Source organism: Acanthisitta chloris, unplaced genomic scaffold, assembly GCF_000695815.1.
Source record: "Acanthisitta chloris isolate BGI_N310 unplaced genomic scaffold, ASM69581v1 scaffold25435, whole genome shotgun sequence".
Lineage (NCBI taxonomy): Eukaryota > Metazoa > Chordata > Aves > Passeriformes > Acanthisittidae > Acanthisitta > Acanthisitta chloris.
The window spans coordinates 1-19155 of record NW_008672502.1 but is presented as its reverse complement, the minus strand read 5'-3'; the positions used below and the strand labels follow the sequence as shown (position 1 = coordinate 19155).

Below are 19155 nucleotides of genomic sequence, written 5' to 3'. Positions count from 1 at the left end.
AAAGAGCACAATTATAACGCCCCAACAGCACACTGCTGAGCTCTAGCTGAAACTCAGATCTGTATCTCCAGAAGCAAATAAGAGCAAATAACATTCGCACATCTCTGATATTCTGAAAAGCAGTAATTTAATAAATCTTTTCTGCTTGCAAATGAACTTTCTTAATTTTCATATTTTAAAGAACAATGTCTATTTGATACTTTAGTATATAGAAGAAGTTCTTCCCTGTGAGGGTGCTGAGGCACTGGCACAGGTTGCCCAGAGGAGCTGTTGGCTGCTCCATCCCCGGGAGTGTTCCAGGCCAGGTTGGATGGGGCTTGGAGCAACCTGGGCCAGTGGAAGGTGTCCCTGCCCATGGCACAGGGTGGAATGGGATGGGCTTTAAGGTCCTTTCAACCCAAACCAGTCTGGGATTCTATGATTCAGTGATAATTCATCTCATTTAACTACCAACCAACTAGTGAATAGTTTTAATGCCAGTGAATCATCTAAGCTTATGCCACAATCACCTGAAAGGGAACAGGGAACCCTCCCAGAGTGTTGTGCCTCTACCTTACACCTCATTCTTTAACAGGAAAGATTGCTTCTAGACATGAGAGTATGATATGGAGGCAATGAAGAGGTGAAGTACCCTATCAGTACTGCTCTCCAGCACTTAACACAGGTTGCAATTCCCAGTGCTATTCCTACGTTCCATGTTTGAAATCAGAATCACGGAATCCCAGACTAGCTTGGGTTGGAAAGGACCTTAAAACTCACCTCGTTTCACCACCAGTTGTTGGCAGGGACACCCTCTACTGGACCAGATTGCTCCAAGCCCTGTCCATCCTGAAGTGCATTGTCCAGTTTTCCTGACAGCACTTAAGACTCCAGTGATTTCACATGAACCACCCAGAGTGCTTTAATTACAAAAAACCGCAACAAAACAAAGGGAAGGCACAACCTGCTTTGCACTGTCCTCTCAATGTATATAAGAAACCACTCAGCTCATTTCAAAGCAAGGCAGGATTTAAGAGACAGACACTGAGAAGTATATAAACATTTCAACTTACATCAGATAAATACACCTTATTGCTTGATTTATCATAGACATCAATTGCAATTTCATAAAGTCTGCCTGTTTCTAGGACCCATCTGTCACCTGGATGAACTGTAAATCCTACAAAACAGGAGATATTGAACAGCACAAACCAACAGCCTCTTTATGTGATGGATAAAAGCCTTTTGCTTCTGGTGCCCACACTCTGTAAGTGAACATTCATTATTTTAAGCTGCTGAATACAGAGGTAAAAGAAAATACATATTTACTACTAAACTTATTTGGCATTGAGCTACTTTGCTGAATAACATGAATTTTCTATGACAAGTAGCGTGAGAAACTGAAGTGTGTATATAGACTAAGAAAATCACAAAAACAATGCAAGGAATTACATTAAGCAATCAAGAAAATAGCAGCCAGTACCAACCTAAATAGCCAGGACTGACCACATGGACAGTGCTGTTGGGCAGCCTGGAAACGCCCTGCATGCGGATACCTGAGCTCTCAGTCAAGGAACAGGAGAGTTGAATCAAAAGTCAGTCATGGAAAGATCAGCTTGTTCCTGGGGCTCCTTGAGCCTCTTTGGCTATTTAAAGTTAACTGTATGCTGGAAATAACTGTTATCCCCACTCCCCTGCAGGACAGTAAGCGTTTGGGAGAGAGTCACTAGAGAATATAATGTTTGAAATGTAAAAAGTCAGTAAAGCCCCATCACACTGCCACAGTGACTGAGGGGAGCAGAGAGCATTTCATTGATCTTTTGCCAACCTAATTTCTTAGAACATTCCAAGGCATCAGACAGCTCTGCTGAAGCTGAATTCACAGCAGTGCTGCTTCCCATGGCTCCATCAGTGCTCCTGGTTTTCAAGACTCCTGATACAAATGTGGGTAATTTTATCTTTTTGTACTGTAAAGGGTGGAAAGTTTGTGTCCTGCACAAAGCTGCAGATACAAAAGCATATATAGGAAGGATACTCTTGTGCCCAAGGATGAGGTTAGTGTGCCCCTGCTGCAATGCAGTTACAATGGATGTTGCCTGGTCCAACTTGGCAACTGGCCATGACAGATCTCCCTCGGGGCCCAGGACGTTGTTCTGGAGCTGCAGCTCATACTGATCAGATGGCATCGCAATTTCTGTATGTAGAACAACACAACATGTGAAACAATAAGAGCAAGTGTGCCAGTGTTTGGCTGCTGCTAATTATCGCTGATTATTTGTTATTGATCCCTGGTGCACACATGAAATCAGGATTTTTAATGTCAGGCAGAAACAGCATTTCTGTCATCCTATCAACACAAACACACAGAATGAGCTTCTTGCCAAACTTGAATGCCTTTGAAGCCGCAATTTCCAACTAATATCATCTCACTGCTTAAATCTAGCATCCAATCCATTCCCAGCTTCAAAAGAGAAAAAGCAAAAAAGAAGGAAGTCAAGGCATTACACTTCTAAATGGGCATAAAGCCAATCGACCCACACTTATGGAGCTTCACCTTTTGCAACCAGTGCATTTGGCAAGAAAGCATTTTCTGTTAGAAAAGTTACTAAGCTAAATTTGATTTAACTAAATGTCACAGAGGTTCTTAGTGACTGTGAAATACATTAGTACGTCTAAAAATCAGCATTGCCTCCTATTCCAGGTCACTCTCACCCTTACCTTCATGCCCTTGACAAATCTTTAAGTCTACTCTTTACAGACACAATTTGTTTGACAGAAAGAACTAAACAGCTCTATCACCATGTGCCTTAGGAAAACAGTATTAAATACTAACCAAGTAGTTTAAACACAATTAAAAATTTCTCAGTAGTTACAAATTCACATGAAGTATTAAAAAATAAAAATAAAAGGATGATAACAGAACAAACCTGTGATCCTCCCTTGCCTCATTTTCTGAACTCTGTACCGAATCGATGTTCCCACCAGAAGATAAACATCATATGCTGGATTTAAAAGGATATTTTCCAAAATAAGCAATCTGACTTCTGCAGGATGCACATGCTAGTGATGGAGGGGAAAGAAACAAACAGCAACCATGTTTAAAACAGTTCATTTGTTTGAAACAGACCATGCAGCAGGAACTTGTGGTCTAGAACTGAAAAACACTACTTGCTGCAATTGGCTCTTTATTATCATCTCCAGTTATGTCACAACAGGGCAGGGTGACGGACAGCGAATGGTACACAGATCTGCTCTGTGCATGCTGCAAGGATGAAGGAAATAATCAAGGCTCTACAAAAATCACTTTGGTTCAGATTTCTAGAGAACACAAGAACTTGAGATAGATGCTCCGTGCTTATTCAGACATCCAGGAATTCATCTTCCCTGATGTAAAACATGGAACCTCCAGACAGCATCTCCATTATAACTTCCCTGAGGAGTCTCTTGCAAACTCACTGGTCTATTAAATTAGGAATACAACAGATAATTGTACAAATTCTATTACAGTTGTTTGAGGGATGTTCACTGACAATGCAGTCTGGCAGCAGTGAGAGATTTAAAGGAACTACTAACCCGAAAGACACAAAAATTGCAAACTCAACAGTATTATCTCAATTTCACTCACTGGATCAGCTCAAAACTAATTGAGAAACAGAAATATTAACTGAGCTACAAGCATGCAAGAAAACAGACTGATATCAGGCAGGGTAAGTACAAGTGTTCAGTACAATTAAGAAGTAGTATAACAAAAACACAGTTCTTTACAAGCACTGTTACTTGTGCCACCTCCCTGGGGTTACACAGGTGGAGATCACTGTTTCATAGAACACTTCTTAGAGATATGGGTTACATAGTCCAAGGCAATTCTGCTTTAAGCAAAACCATGAAGTACAACATGTAGTAACACAAATCTGCAAAACCAGACTGCAGATATGAGATGAACTCCAGAACCCCTCACTGTTTTATGGAGGGAGTTTTTAATGGGCAGCATTAAGCTGATACTAGCACCATACCAAGGTCTCCTGTAAGCCAGAACCCAGCAAAACTCTCTCAGGTGCTGGTAAATTCTATGAAGAGATAAAACAACTCTGTTACCAGAGTTAGATGAAAAACTCAGTCACCACAAGTTGCAAAGAGAGAACCAGCATGGATCTCCATAGCAGCTGGGAAGATCACCCAGCACTGCAGCTTAACACCTTTGGAGCACTGACATTCAGCTCTCAAAGCCCTTCCTCGGAGAGCAGAACCACGAGGCAGTATTGTGTACAAGAAAATATCATTATGCCACTCATTTCAAGCAGAAGAGGAAGTAAAGGTCTATCCAATGGAGCAATCCTTGTTCTAGATATTTATTGAAAATGATAACTGAAGTGTTCTAGTTGCTTCTTTTCCGAAAGGTCTAAAGGGCCAATGCTGTGATTCTAGTTATGTGAATAGCATGAATATCAGGGAAAATCAAGTTGTACAGAAGCATTTGAAGTGCATTCCTCTGCCATGGGGCCTTCTGTCAGAGGCTTATAAATGGTCATGGGCACATGCATCATCCTGGGGTAGGGAAGTGCACCAAACTGCAGCCCTTTCAGGGGGTCATCTCTTGGGACATGGGCTACAGAGTCCATCCAGCAGGACAGAGATGCAGCACTGGGTTCCACACTGCAAACAGCATGGCAGGGCAAACTTGCAGCACTCCTGAAATACTGCAGTGTGAAATTAAACACTAAAATAATAAGGATGAATGCAATTTTCTTACCTTATAGATGCCTTCCTGTATTCTTGCTTTTAATTTGGAGCTCCCTGTTTTCATCCCAGACACTAGAATGGTATCTCCCTGCTTGGCAACTTTTTCCATCTCCAATATATAGGAAGGTGGGATATAAGTGGATTCTGAGAACGTGAGTATACTGAAAGGTGAACCAAGAAGTGAATAGCAAATTGTTAACCCATCTCTGTAAATCCCCAGAGGAACACCACCAGCATCTGTTCCCAGCTACTTCCATTTTAAAGCAAATTTAAGATGTCTGCCTGGGACCAGATAGCCAAATTCTTCTCATTCTTTGAGATATCTGCAGCTAATTTCTGTGACTGATAAGTTTGTTTGAAGCTTGCTTGTGGGCTTTCAAGAGCTATCAGAAGACTGCACATGTTGTCTGCAATGACCCCTCCAGCTTGTACAGTAGGTGCAGACTGCAAAAACGCTCTAGATTGTTGTGGAACAAACGATGTGAAAAACCCAAAGTTTATGTTTGTAAAAGGTACAGCTTAACAAAACCAGAACATAACTCTGAGCTCTATGGAGAAGCTAGAATGCATTTAATAAATGACTACGAAAATAATCCACAAGAAAAATACTCATAGTAACTGTCAGAAATTTCCACGAGATGTGACAACAGAGAGGAAAGGAATCTGCCATGACTGGGCAAACCCCACGACAGAAGTGGAAAGAGGAGCATGTTTTACAGGTTGCCAGCTCCTGCCTGCAGATCATCTGCTTGGCTTTATGTGCACCTGCACAGCAATGCCAGTAAAGCCATATGGAGAACAGCTATGGATATTAGCATATTTATGACAGTTTATCACTTATTCTGCAAAGCTGTAACACCATTACAACATTTTAATGTTATCATAGCTGTGCTAACAGTAGAGCATATATCAACATCAGTCTGGTTAAAATCACATCTAGCAAATACTTACACTGAAACCAAAAGCTCTATGTGGAGTAGGACTTGGGTCAGCAGTCCCACTGAGCCATTATTCATTCTGGAAAACTCACACCTACAGCTTCAGGAGTACTATTTCAGGAGTACTAACAGGCTTTCCTCAGGTAATGCTGTGCATTTATTCCTCTAAGGCTGCAAAAGCAGACTGTGTTTACCAGCAGCTAAGAGGCTTGTTTGCTACCCTCACTCCAATTCCATAGTACTTGGAGTAAAAACTTGAGGAGGGAAGTTAACTGTTAACCCCCTCTACTCTCGTAGAGAACTGGTTTCCCCACGTGCTGGTCATGGAATCATACTATGAACAAAGCCACATTCTTTAAAGGATTTCCTGCATTATTTTATGTCCCGTGATATAACTACGTTTTGCTGGAACCTGTTTTCTGAAGACACTGAAGCCTCTGGTCCATGACTTTGAATCTGTTTCAAAGGAAGTCTTGCCTAATGCTGTACTCAACAAGTGTCTGTAAACTGTTTTATGAGAAAAGCCCATGTTTCATGTGTTTACAGTCTGGTAATTCACATCTATCAGGGACACATTTTTTCTATCAACATTCATGTTGAGCAAAGTCAAGATTCACCATGGCATATATGATGAACACTAACATACTGCTGCTAAACAACAGGATCCTGGTGATGACACCAGTTGGTGACAGTGCAAAGACTGAAACCTTGGGAGCCCAAATGGAAAATATCCCATTAAGGCACTCCTAAACAGCCTTCAATTCTGGTTAGCTCAATAAGGGTGGAATATCACATTCAGCATAACAGAGGCCAAGGATGGTCTGGTGTCAAACACAGGAAGGAAAATAAGTTTCAGAGTTGGATTCTATTCCTATTCCTGCCACCAGTGAGCTTTCTACCTTTTGGGCATGGACTCCACCTCCATTAAATGGAGGGAATATTTCTGTATTATGCAGAAATGCTGAATAACACTTATCACATTAATGAGTTGAAAGGATTTTTCAAGGTATTTGGACAGGAGCTGTCACAAAACACAGCACTGCTAAATTCCAGTTAACTTAGTCTTTGAGGCAGTACAGATGAACCAAGCACCATGGATTATGTATTAAGTGTCTTCTATTCACTGCTGTGTCTGAAAGACAATGTATTGAACACCTTCACCGAATACCTTTCATTCAATTATTTCACCTGGCCCTGTGAGCCCAATCTGGCTCACAAGCAGCCACTTGGTCTGTGCTAATTTAAAGGTTAGCTACTTTCAACACTGTTGCAACAGCAGAACTAAGTGTTGACTGGAATCTGAAATTCTCCAAGTTCAGGGAGCTCCTTCCTGAAATGGAAGAGGACCTTTCCTCCCTTAAAAAAATTAAAAATAAAACTGCTGAAATCCTGAGAGAGCAATGTTTCTGATAATCTTTCCTTTGCAAGATCAACAGCTGCATCTATTTAATTCTAATTGTTGCATTAGAGCTACCAGAGCTCCTCAGTAACACTCTCAGCTGCTAAATTACACAGGGTGGGCGTGCCCAGGCTGTTGATTAAGCACTTTAAAAACCCAACCTGAAACGATAGACCCTAAGCGGTATATCAGGCATCAGTCCAGTAAACTGCCCAGATGTGAGGAAATATTTATACCCATCAAAGCTAGCAGACAGGAGAGCTGAGCACAAATGAAATGACCTTACCGTAAAGCATTGTGGGAGTCTGAGAAGCTATCAGCCTCTGGATCTTTCACTATTGTCCAGTCAAACACCAGCCCTGCCAGGGTGCTGAAAGTGTTCCCTGGAATCAAACAGTCACATCAAAACAAAACCACAAACAGCACAGAGGCTTCCTGGAACACAAACCAGGACTCATCCCTCAACAAAATTTCTCAATCTTATCCCTACAAGAAGCACCATTGGGTTAAATGCCACAGTCCAGCCTGCTTTACTGACTTCTTTTCTATCCACACCACTTGTCACTCTTTTCCCTCACTAGATAGGTGCAGCTGTCCTCACCTTTGCCCTCGGACCACAAGCACTTTACGTGTATATATATATATGTATATACACACATACATATATACTATACATATATATACACATGGAAGAGAATGAGGAAAATAACTATTCCTGAAGATATATTGATACCTTCCTGAAGGTACTGAATGGTCTGACCCATACCAGATGCAACAATCTGGCAATGTGAGATGCAATAATTGTCATGAGTGCAAACCAAATCCTCCTTGGTACATCCCTGGGATGAGCTATGTCCCTACACCACACACCAGCTCATGCACAGCATCTACTGTCTCCCTCTCCTCAGACTGCAGTACAGGCTTGACATCAGTTATTTGTTCAGGTTTTCAGCAAACCCAAGCACACTTTTTCCCAATATTCACTGAGCTGTATAATTATTTTATATTGATTTTTCCACCTTTTGAATATCAAAGAAAAATAAAAGGCATTCACAAGTGCCTTATTCAAGTCTCTCATTGCCCCTGAACAATTCTGTCCTTCAATAAACTTGCCACTGCTCTGCAATTTTTAGGTTTTGGGGTTTTTTTAAAGTGTGCCCAGAAAGTCCACTGAGAGTCCAGTGTGTCCGAAGGTCTCCCAAGGATGGATCCCAAGGTTGTTGGGGACAAAATGAATTGATTTTTGAAGTGTTTGAGTGCATCCTGATCTTGGGCAGTTTAGTCCTACAGCTTCTAACCAACACTGCTTCAGTCATGCAGACTAAATGATCTTTGTGGGTTTTAAACCCCTTCTCCTGTTCACACTCTGCCTTGGGTGGCTTCCAAGGCAAATGGCCCACGGAGCACACTTGAGAGTCTGCAGAAACACCAAACCAAGAATCCAGCATTACACATAGCATAAAAGCAGATTTACTTTTCATTATGAACATATCACCATACTTTACCTGGCACTGGTAGATTACAAACACACAGACATAGGATGGGCTCAGTAAACGCCCAAACCAACCAATTCAACCTTTAATAACTGCTTTCAGCCCACCAGCTGTCCTAAAAATCACTTACTTTGTGTGAGATGTGCACATAGAAATGTACTGTTGAGACCTAAGCATGAAATTCTTATCAGATCATGATTCTTTCTCTGATGGTATGAAAAGCAGAATACTCTCATTAAATAATTATGCACTCAGACTACAGGCACTGAAGGAGCTTAAATGCTACCTCCCAAAGGTGAGTGTGTTTCTGTTTAAGGGATGGGAATTAAGCAATAGGAGGCTGGTCTTCAACATCAACTCTAAAGCTCCTGCCGGATGCCTGATTGGTCTCAGACAAAATGTGCTTTTGGAAAATTCTTTAGACTATCTCAGAAGAAAAAGAAAATGAAAAAAAGAGCAGACTGCCTCAGAACTCCCTTTAAATCACTCCACTTGGCTTAAATCAACCGTGTCACAAATAAAACCAGTTCACATATCAGACAATTACCACATTCAATGTATATTTAATCTCCTACTAGTAAATCTCTTACCTTCAGAATCCAAAGCCTGAATTTTGAGCTCCAGTGGTGAATCTTCAAGATAGAGTTCTCTTGTGGTAGACACAATCTGGATCTCATGAATGGTATCAACTATAGCATCACAACGAAGCACTTGTCCAGTTGCTTGAAGAGACATCAGACAGAGCACATGAAATTACAACAGTGGATGTGCTCATCAAGTACACCAACAAGACAAAATGCATCTCAGATTTAGCCAGTGATGCAAGACACTGACACTGAAGGAACTGCAACTGGGTCATGACATTGATGAAGAAATTCTTGGTCAAATGGTGGCCAAGCAAGCAAGAAAAGCAGTTCCCTTCCTCACTGAACTTCAGAATAAATCTTTTGACATTGTGATTTCCATCTACACTGAGAGTTGCAGATATTGTCTCTGAATACATGGACACAATTTCTCCAATGCGACTCTCAGACATGATTCATGTGCCAGAGAACTTAATGACTTTTACCCACAGATAATAAACCCCTATAAACTCCTTTATTTAGTGACTGCAAGGCATTTAATTGACCATCTGGTTTTGCCTATCTGTCACTATAAAAACTAACCAGGTATATTGTATGACAGACACTGTCAACCACAAAAGGCAACACATTTTTTACATTTCAGAAAACCCTTTTTGACCCCAAGAATTACTCATTTTCCTGGCTGCATCATTAATATCATTAACAGCATTATTTAACAACTTACAAACTACGGAAAGTCTAAAATGACTGTGCATATGAACAGACATTTCTCACTGGTGCACTTTCAGATCTATAATTTGTTTCTGGAGGAAACCAGTTTGCCCATCAACAAGTAGTGGTGTGCTTAGAGAAGTTCAAACTTACTTATATCTTCAGCAAAGATGATACTTGTGAGCCGTGTGGGCTGTAAGGACCGTGCCTGGACAACAGCCTTCTGCGAGCACTGCCGCTCGTCCTGCCCCACCGGCTCGATGCTCGCCACCTCCGGCCTGCTGGAGGACCTGGGGAGGATTGGGGCTGTTAGCAGTTCCGTTACTGCTGCACACAAATCAAGGGTGTGGTTTGAAAGCCACCAAAACAGTTGAGGCTTATAAAAGGTCTGAAAAACATGTCGTCTGAGGACGGGCTGAGGGAATTGGGTTTGTTTAGCCTTGAGAAGAGGCTCAGGGGTGACCTCATGGCTGCCCTCAAAGGGGGCTGTAGAGAAGTGAGAGATGCCTACAGGGAGAGGACTAAAGGGAATGGCCATAAGATGAGATGGGAGATTCAGATTAGGTTCTAGGAAAAATGTTTTCCCTGATCGGGTGGTCAGGCACTGGGCTATTATCCACAGAGGTGGTGGAGTCACCATCCCTGGAAGTGTTTAAGAGGTATCTGAACTTGGTGCTGGAGGATATGATTTAGGGGTTACAGCAGTGACAGATTAATAGACTCTATAATCTTAGATGTCTTCTCCAACCTTGATGGTTCTATGATTCTAATTCACATGAGACATGCTACATGGTCAGGACCTGACTTTGGCATGAACTGGATTGCAACAGCTCCTCGAGGACTTCAGCAAAAGCAAGCAGGGACTGAGGAAGGGGAAAGCCAAGGCCAGAGCCCACCTGAGGGAGCCCAGGAAGACAAATACAGCATTCTTTTTACCCTGAGTACAGCTCAGTCAGTTCACCCCTGTACCCAGCTGCTTAAAGCTACAAAGCCTTTGGCTAGACTTGATTAGCTCTGAGGTGTGGAACAAGCAGACATAAAATGATGAAGGAGAAGGTAAAATAATTTTAGCTAAAGCTCCTTTCACCGCTTGTAATTGCATTTTCAAAACAAGTTTTAAACGAAGTTCTGAAAAGCCTGAAAGCTTCTCCCGATGATGGAACATTACAATTCCATGTGTCTGTGTCGTGGTTTAACCCCAATCAGCCACTGCAGCACAGTTTGCTATGGCACAGGCTAAGAACAAGTAAGAAATAACATTTTTAAATCAAGAAATAGATTTTTTACAAAGATTTAGTCTGTTTAGCTGAAGTATATAATAAGACTGTGTAAACCATGCAAAGTTGTCTCATCATCCTTGGTGCAATGAAAGCCTACATGGAATTTTGACATAAAATTGCTGCACTTGTTACTTCCTGCTCTGACTTGTGTGGCTGATCTAAAGACAGGTGACAGCTCCAGGGATGGGGATGGTGGAAAGAAGCTCACCATGGGTGTGGGGCCCAGCTGTCACTTCCTGAGTGCCAAAAAGCTCAAGGTGAGAGAAAGCATGAAAGAGTTATTAAAAACCAAACCCCTTGAACTTACATTTGAGATAGCAGCAATACACATCTGAGGCCTGACTGTGGAGTGCTGGGAGCAGCTGAAACACTCCAGCAGCCATACCCCTGCAAATAGCTGCAGCTCACCCTCGGCACGGGGTGAGCTGCTGACTAACCGCGCTGGAGAACTGGGTCACAGCTGCTCCTGCAACCTCTGAGTTGTGCAGAGTAAGCAGAGAGGCAGTGCCTGCCTGGCCTCCAGCTCGGAGCCAGCGCTCAGCCTAAGCCGCTAATGAATCCAGGCCTGAAATAGCATCGCTGTTTGCTCAGGGCTCCTGGGTCAGAGCCCTCACAAGGGGCCTTTGAAGGATTAAAACAATGAAAGCAAGCACTGATGGATGACAAAGCTGGTTGGGAATTGCTTCTCCCAGATGATGAGAGCAGCTCTGATGAAAACACTGCTCTATCTGGTAATCGAAATCTAAACCAGGCTCCAGATCCCCTCCTGGTAAAGACAGGGAGGGAAGCTGCATTGGTTTAGACTTTGCTTCTGGAGGATGCACCAAAATGCCTACCTGTGACTCGTGGGAAAAACCCTCTAACCCAGCAAGGAGCAGGATGGGAGTTCCAAACAAACCAACCCTCCTCCCAGACAGTCTTTACCTACTTCTCTTACTGCCAGAACCAGTACAGCAACCCACACAGCGAACAACTAAACTTCTCATTCACTAAAATTGTATCCACTAAAAAACTAAGACATCACAGCATGTTCAGTTATCTCAGACTCAGCAGCTACAGCTCAGGCAAGCATGGACCTCTGCGTGGAATAAAACTGCAGCTCCTGATTCCCATCTTAAGCTCCCAACAACATTTTGCCTACATAAAGAGTAGTTTTAAAGGATTTTAAAACAAGAGTAGCAACTGTTGGTCCAGAAATTTCCAAGTACTTTACTGATCAAGGAGAAAACTGCCCACAGCAGTATGCAATGGGCAATTTAAACAGCAATTAGAAGCTTAACCGTGAACATTGTTTGCTATATTCTAGACATAAGCAATGTAGACGAATATGTGCACATTTTTTATAGTAGGGTTTCCAGTGCTTCTAAAATGATCTGCATCAGTAGCACATTAGGCATCACTCCACACAGTTTAATTTAAAAGTGAACAATTACTTATTTTCCTGGTATTCTGCAGCTTCTTAGGCAACCATGAAACAGTTCTCCAAGATTTAGCAAGTTTCTTTAAACAACATTAGCATTCACAACCAGTAAGGCTTTTCCTGTACTTGGCTGGTTGGTTTTTGAAGCTGAGCACATGGATCTGACTTAATATGCATGCAGGTATTTCTAAGTAAACATTATATGTATTGAACTGACTTTTATTTAGCTCTTTACATTGCTTAATATTCTCTGCCATTAGCTTTTTTGTTATTAATTTGAGGGGTTTGCATTCTTACAGTCTGGAGCTGATTGTGTTTACAACACAACAGGGGTTTCAGTGTGGCTTGTAGTTGTTCTCTTAATATCTGGTTATGAATTGTAACACAAACCCACTGCATTTTGCACTAATAGCAATGTTGTAAAACTAAATCTAATTACAGGATGCTTTTCAGGCAAGAAAAAGGAAGGAACAAAGATCAACAAAAATTAAATTTTAACTGTAAACTTACATACACTCCACAATTCTAAAGGAACTTTCAAGCTTTTACAGCTGAAGGCTGGTTAACTCTTGGTTGTGGCTGCAGTAGGGAACACGAGATTAGATGTTATTTGGCCTCTAACAGTAGTTTAAAACAGGAGATAAAGTATCAGCCGAATGTCTCTTTTTAATATAAATTCTGGGTTTATTCCCAGTAGCATGCCTAGTACTTCAGGCAGTTACCAGATGTGGGCAGGTGCAGCAGGGCCCTTTTGGCTGAGGCTTGGTTTACATTCAAAAACAATCTGCACAACTACTGTTACACCAGAACATACGAAGTATTCGCTGACCCCTCTGTCATTCAGCAATATCAAGAGCACACTGTTCATAGCTACATGGCTGCAGGGTCAAGCACAGAAAGGCTAAGGCACTGATCAGACAGGCTGGTTATTACAGCAGCATTACTCTGCTGGGATCACTGACTGCATCCATCCTAGATGGGCAAGAAAAAGATACTTTGGCTTTAAAGTGACAAGGACTGCAATTTACACCATCTTCCAATTGCAGCAGCTCTTCAGCAGCACGTCAGAGCGCGAGATTGAGAGCGAGGCCTGTCAGAGGTCAAAATTAGATCCTGAGAAGGCAGGAATGGGAAGCATTCCTGGCACTACCTCTGCATCCCATGCCAGTGTCTGCAAGAAGGAGTGAGGCAGGGAGGGAGCACTAGAAAGAAGAGTGAGGAGGTAAGAGGTAAAAAGGCTAGCAAAAGTCACAGTATTTATTTCCCTCAGAATAAAAGCCTACTCACCGAGGAGTTAATGACACTTGCAGAAAGGCTGCCAGACCCCTTGCCGATTCCTGTTTCATTCATGATTTCCATCCTGACCCCAGACTGAGAACCGTGTGCCAAGATTGTATCTACAGATCTACTCAAATCCATGCTGCATTTTTAAAATAAACTGTTTCATAATATCACACGTCCATACTTCACTAGACTATATGAAACGTATTTATATGCTGGTTCCACGATCAGGCACCTGTTACTCCTTCCCTGCCCAGCAGTTTGACTCTGTTGACTCCAGCATTTGACACTGTTCTGCCAGCTCTTCCAATGAACTCCACTGACTGCATCAGCAAAGACCTACCTTTGTGGAGCAGCACCATAACTGTCAGTGCATCTGATCTGTTAGAATTCTATCTGGGCAGATATGTAGCCACTGGGAAATTGGAAAATAAAAGTTTCCAAGAGTTTGGTAAGATTGGATTGACTGATACATTAAGGACCTTATTTCTAGTCACTCTTGGGACTAACACAAAAATGAAAAGAGATGCAAGAGCCAAAACAGTGGTTGGGCAACTGTAGTTATCCGATGAAGACCTGATTGCCAGAGAATCAGGGATATGGGAACTGAACCCATTCCAGAGAAAACACAGAGGGAGCCTGGCAGAGTTCCCTCAACTCTTAAGGATTTTTAACAACCCAGATTATGTCTCTACTGTTCACTCAGTCCTCTCCTAGGATGCTTCTTATTGCACTGGAGAAACAGAAAGCAGAAAAAACCCCAAACCTCTCCATCCAGTTCTGCTTTCAAAGCAAATGGAAACATCACACACCACACAGTGAGCCAAGGATGGAACCTCTGCTCCTGGGATTTTATACTGGTGATCAGCTGGCATGCCCATTAACTTCAAAGAAAGCAGAGTTAAGCCAGTGCTGATTGCTCCCAAAATACAACCCAGATGCCCAACTATAACTTGGATATTTTGTCAAATCAACCAGTGCTCAAAATTCTTTTACCACAAGTGCTTCTTTTTGCACCATTTCTAGCTGCATGAAGGAAAACAGCGTGCACATTAGAGATAGTCACCTTCCACCCTAAGAGAATGCTATAAAAAAAGGTCACCCTATACAAGTTTTTCCTGAAATTAGCTTAGCCTGATTTCAAATTAGAAAACAGAACTAAAAAATGGCAGCTTACTGCCAACACAAATGTTGCATTTTGCATTATTTCAAATTACTCACTCTGTTAAAACTTCTCTCATGTAGACCCTCGAAGTTTCAGTTACTAAGGTAAGACCTGCACCCAGAGACAACAAGAGTCTGAAAACGTTTCATGGGTGTTCAGCAAAAAATCAGCAAGTGCCTACTCCTTCTGTCCTCCTTCCCAGGCAGGTTCTCAGATTCAGAAACAGTTTTTTCCAGCAGAAAACCTGCACTGCCATTTGACACATCAGCTAAGAGAAATCATGATTATTTCTTCTGCCTCCTCAGCTCTGGCAGAGCATCTGTGCTGCACTCACACTACCTGCTCTGGTTTTGAGCCAACACACTCAGGTAACACACACCTGAGCCACAGCCGCACAGCACATCTCACTTTACCAACAAGGATATCTCAACCCCATTCTGAGCTCCTCCTGGTGCCTACAGGAGCCTGAAGCCGCGCTGGGAACACATACCCTGCAGCACAGCCAGATGAGTCAGCAGCACAGGCACTCCCACAGGCAGAACATCCTGTCGCTGATGGTAAAGCCTTACAAGTGGGGATGCAGAGCAGGTGAGAACCAAAGAAGGGGATACCAAACATCATTTAAGACATCACTTCACTGTCACTATCTCACACAAAGCACTTTCCAGTGAGAGTCAGACAGGGTTCTCTAGATCCGTGGTAAAGAAGGTAATCCAGGAAACAACAGCCCAACTCTGAGACTAACAGAGATGAGACTGTCAGTCTTACAGCAAAGTAACAGACCTCAAGGAGCAACGCAATTTAATACACATTTTTGAAACACCTAAGTCACCCCATACATTCCATGAAGATCAATTTACAATCCAGTATCAGAAACATAACAAGGTAAGGAGCTGGAAAACAAGCTTGGCCAGCTAACTACTGCGACAGCAGTGCTGTGTGTGGGGTCTGGGCTCCCTGGAAATACCTGTGCATCACACAGCTCAAACACCACAGGCCACTGGATCTCTCCCTCCAGCACTCTGCTACCTGCTCCTCTCACCACGGCCATTAGCTTGATGTAGCCTTGGGCTTCTTCAGCTGCACAACAAACCGTTTTATTTAAGGTGGCAATAAACTCCTCTTCCTTACAGTTGCAACAAACAGCATTGGTCAGGGCCATCATCACCTTTGAACAATTCCTGCAGCTGCAACTTTTCCACAGCAAAACCTCTGACTTCAGTGGTGCAACTCACTCATTTGCAGTGCTCAAAGCTACCTCCTGAAGCTGAGACATTCCCCAGCTCTCACCACATAGCTCAATTTGACACTACATGAAATAATGTTACAGATGTGTGAGTGTATTTGTACACTACAGTTAATTTCTGCTATAAACACCCTGTGCCACACTGTGTACCTTGGGGGGAAAATGTTTGTTTTGTGTGTGTTCCCTTCCTTCCCCTTAAAATGTTATTATGGCAAGGCAGGTTTCAAGGAGAGAATTCTGCTGCTGAATGCTTTCATTCTTCCAGGTGTTAATTTCTGGATTAAAGTAATTAAAAGATAAATACTGATGAAATTTGATTGCTAAATATACCAACACAGACTGTGTTTTAGCCCTGAAGATAGCAGCATGTACAGTATTTACAGATGGAAACACTGTATGCTTGGAAAACAAAACTTTTCCCCAAAAATAACTTTAACATAAAGGCAGCCCAAACGCCAGAAGGCACGCGCATCTTGAAAATCAAATAATGCTTTAAAGCCATGCTTGTCACTTTACCACTGCTCCCAATCTGCTGGGATGGTGACAGAATTTGTCTTTTCCCTTTACATCACTGGAATTCTCAGGCAGCACTACAATTACTTTGAAAATCTCCTCTTTCAGAGATAAACTTGAAGCCTCAAAGGGAAACTGGAAAGAAATAAGGTCACAACATGCCACAGATTGATTTTATACAAAACTGGACACCCAGGTATGAATTCTGAATGTTTGAGACGAGTAATGCAGGCCTTCAAAGGGTGTTCTTTGAGGTCAGACGCTGCTGTATGACAAGAACAGCTTTCATACGCTACCTCTAACCTCCCCATTACCCACGTAACACAACCTCAGTCCCCTCTTGGACACAAAGGGCCTGAACCTTAGCATTCCCATTCCAAACCCCTGATTTCATGCATGCAAACCCACCTAGCAATTTACAAATCCCAGCTGAGGAAGAGTCACTACTTCTGAAGTCATTACATTTGGTACTTCCTAATCTCTTCAGTTTAACAGTCCTCCTCCAGTAACGGCTCTGACAGCTCTAACAGGAAACGTGTCAGTAGTGGCTCTGGGGCTGCCTGTCCCTCCCTCCAAGTGCATCTCTTTCTGATCCCCCACAGCTCAAGGCCTGCCAGGGCAGGGATGCTGAAGGAAGAAGAGCCACAGATGTAAGCTAGCACATGTGCTCTGAGCATTACTGCTGCTGCTCAGTCCCACACACAGCTCCTGCTTCCTCCGGAGTAAGTGGTAAGCACACGTTGAGTTTTACCACCCACATCCTGCCAGGCCCTGCAAAGCAGAAGTGAATAAATCCACATTAACGACCCTGGCACCGAAAACAACACGCTCTGTGTGGAGCTGCTACAGCTTCCTTAATTCTCAACCAAAATTAATCTCTTGAAGGGCAGAGGGAGAGCATGGAAAAGCATGTTGAAGTCCATCTGCATGAGGGATATGACACATTGCTGGCAACCAGCACCAATATAACATGCTCTGAAGTGCATACAAATCACTCCCATTGCTGACATATATGTGGACGAAACCTTGTATTTCCCTAGAGTGCAAGCTTATATATTTTCATCTGTAGATGTCAGTGGGATCTGCAAAGGTTTCCACACTTTTGCCACGTGAGGGATGGCTGCAGCCAGCCCAGCATCACCTAGCAGCTCACTGGCAAAGCTGCAGAGTCAGCACTGCTGATATTGTACCAGTGCTTCAATGAGTTTGGGGTTTAGCTTTATACAACATACCTGACCACATAAACGAAATCCTTTTAGACTCACTTTCCCTTATGGATTAAAGTAACAAAAGAGAAAAAAAACACAGTGGAGAGATTTTCACTAAAACAGTCCATTAAAAATTAAATTACATGACTACAAGCAGCTCATCCAGTAACTTTCTTCCAGTCAACATTTACCACTGCTCTTACGCATAAACACCTTCAAATGTGTAAGCTCTCACAGAGCAAAGGTTTGTAACCAGCCCAGACACAAGAAGTGTAGGACCACCAAGCAAATAAACTGAGTAAGAGTGAAAACATAGCCCTGTAAGATGCATTTCTGCAACTGTCAGCCACAAAATGACAACGGAAAAGTGCTCCACACATCATCCATCTGGCACATATGGAAGTATCATCCTAAACATATCTCGACTGCCACTTCGTTTTCACGTGGGTATCGTATCTCCTGCTCATTACTGATCCTACTTGCCATTCTGAGTGCTAAACGAAGGACAAGGAGTTGACAACACTTGTTTAACATGAAGACTGCGATGAAGTTACTAAATCTGCACACGCTGTGGGATTTGCTTTCACCACCCAGGCCTCCCCCTGTGCCAGGCAGGACGGAGGCTCCCAGAGCACAGCCCACGTGCTCAGCACCACAAGAAAACCAGGAAAGCTTTCATCATTTAAAACTTGCCTTCATTGTCTCCAGGTGATGTGCTCAGGCTGTTGTTACCTACACTTAGAGCAGCACTGAGAGGTTCTCACTTTAGCTACAACTCCTTTGTGTCCATACCCCAAACTCAGAGCTGTCAGACCTTTATTACTGACTACAGCGAGGGAAGGACAAGTCCTCACCAGCAGCACAAGCACAAGCCCTGGGTGCTGTCCCCACGCACATGGGACTGAGGGGAAGAATTGTGGGATGGCACTGTGGGTGTGTGGGGCAGCAGGGTGGGCACAAAGTTGGTGTGTGGAAGCAGAGTGGGCACGGTACGTGGAGGAGCAGGTGGGCTGTGTGGGGTGTGAGGAGAAGCAGGTGGGCTGTGTGGGGAGGAGGGGGGAGGTGGGCTGTGTGGAGAGGCAGGTGAGCTGTGTGGGACACAGGAGGGAGCAGGTGGGCTGTGTGGAGAGGCAGGTGGGTTGTATGGGGTACCAGAAGCAGGTGAGCTGTGTGGGGCACAAGCAGAAGCAGGTGAGCG

The 19155-nt window shown here is 43.1% G+C and overlaps 1 protein-coding gene across 1 annotated transcript in view; it reads right to left on the bottom strand.

Annotated features, from left to right (window-relative positions):
* Window positions 1-16152, bottom strand: part of NUP210 (nucleoporin 210kDa) — a 56367-nt gene extending 40215 nt beyond the window's left edge. The window contains exons 1-10 of the mRNA XM_009074556.1: window positions 16020-16152; window positions 15047-15101; window positions 9998-10134; window positions 9140-9271; window positions 7343-7439; window positions 4730-4880; window positions 2907-3039; window positions 2015-2173; window positions 1467-1535; window positions 1053-1159 (exon numbers count right to left, since the gene is read on the bottom strand). Of these exons, the coding sequence (XP_009072804.1) occupies window positions 1053-1159; window positions 1467-1535; window positions 2015-2173; window positions 2907-3039; window positions 4730-4880; window positions 7343-7439; window positions 9140-9271; window positions 9998-10134; window positions 15047-15101; window positions 16020-16152 (1173 nt within the window). The remainder of the gene's footprint in view (window positions 1-1052; window positions 1160-1466; window positions 1536-2014; window positions 2174-2906; window positions 3040-4729; window positions 4881-7342; window positions 7440-9139; window positions 9272-9997; window positions 10135-15046; window positions 15102-16019) is intronic.
* Between the last annotated feature and the right edge of the window lie 3003 nt (window positions 16153-19155).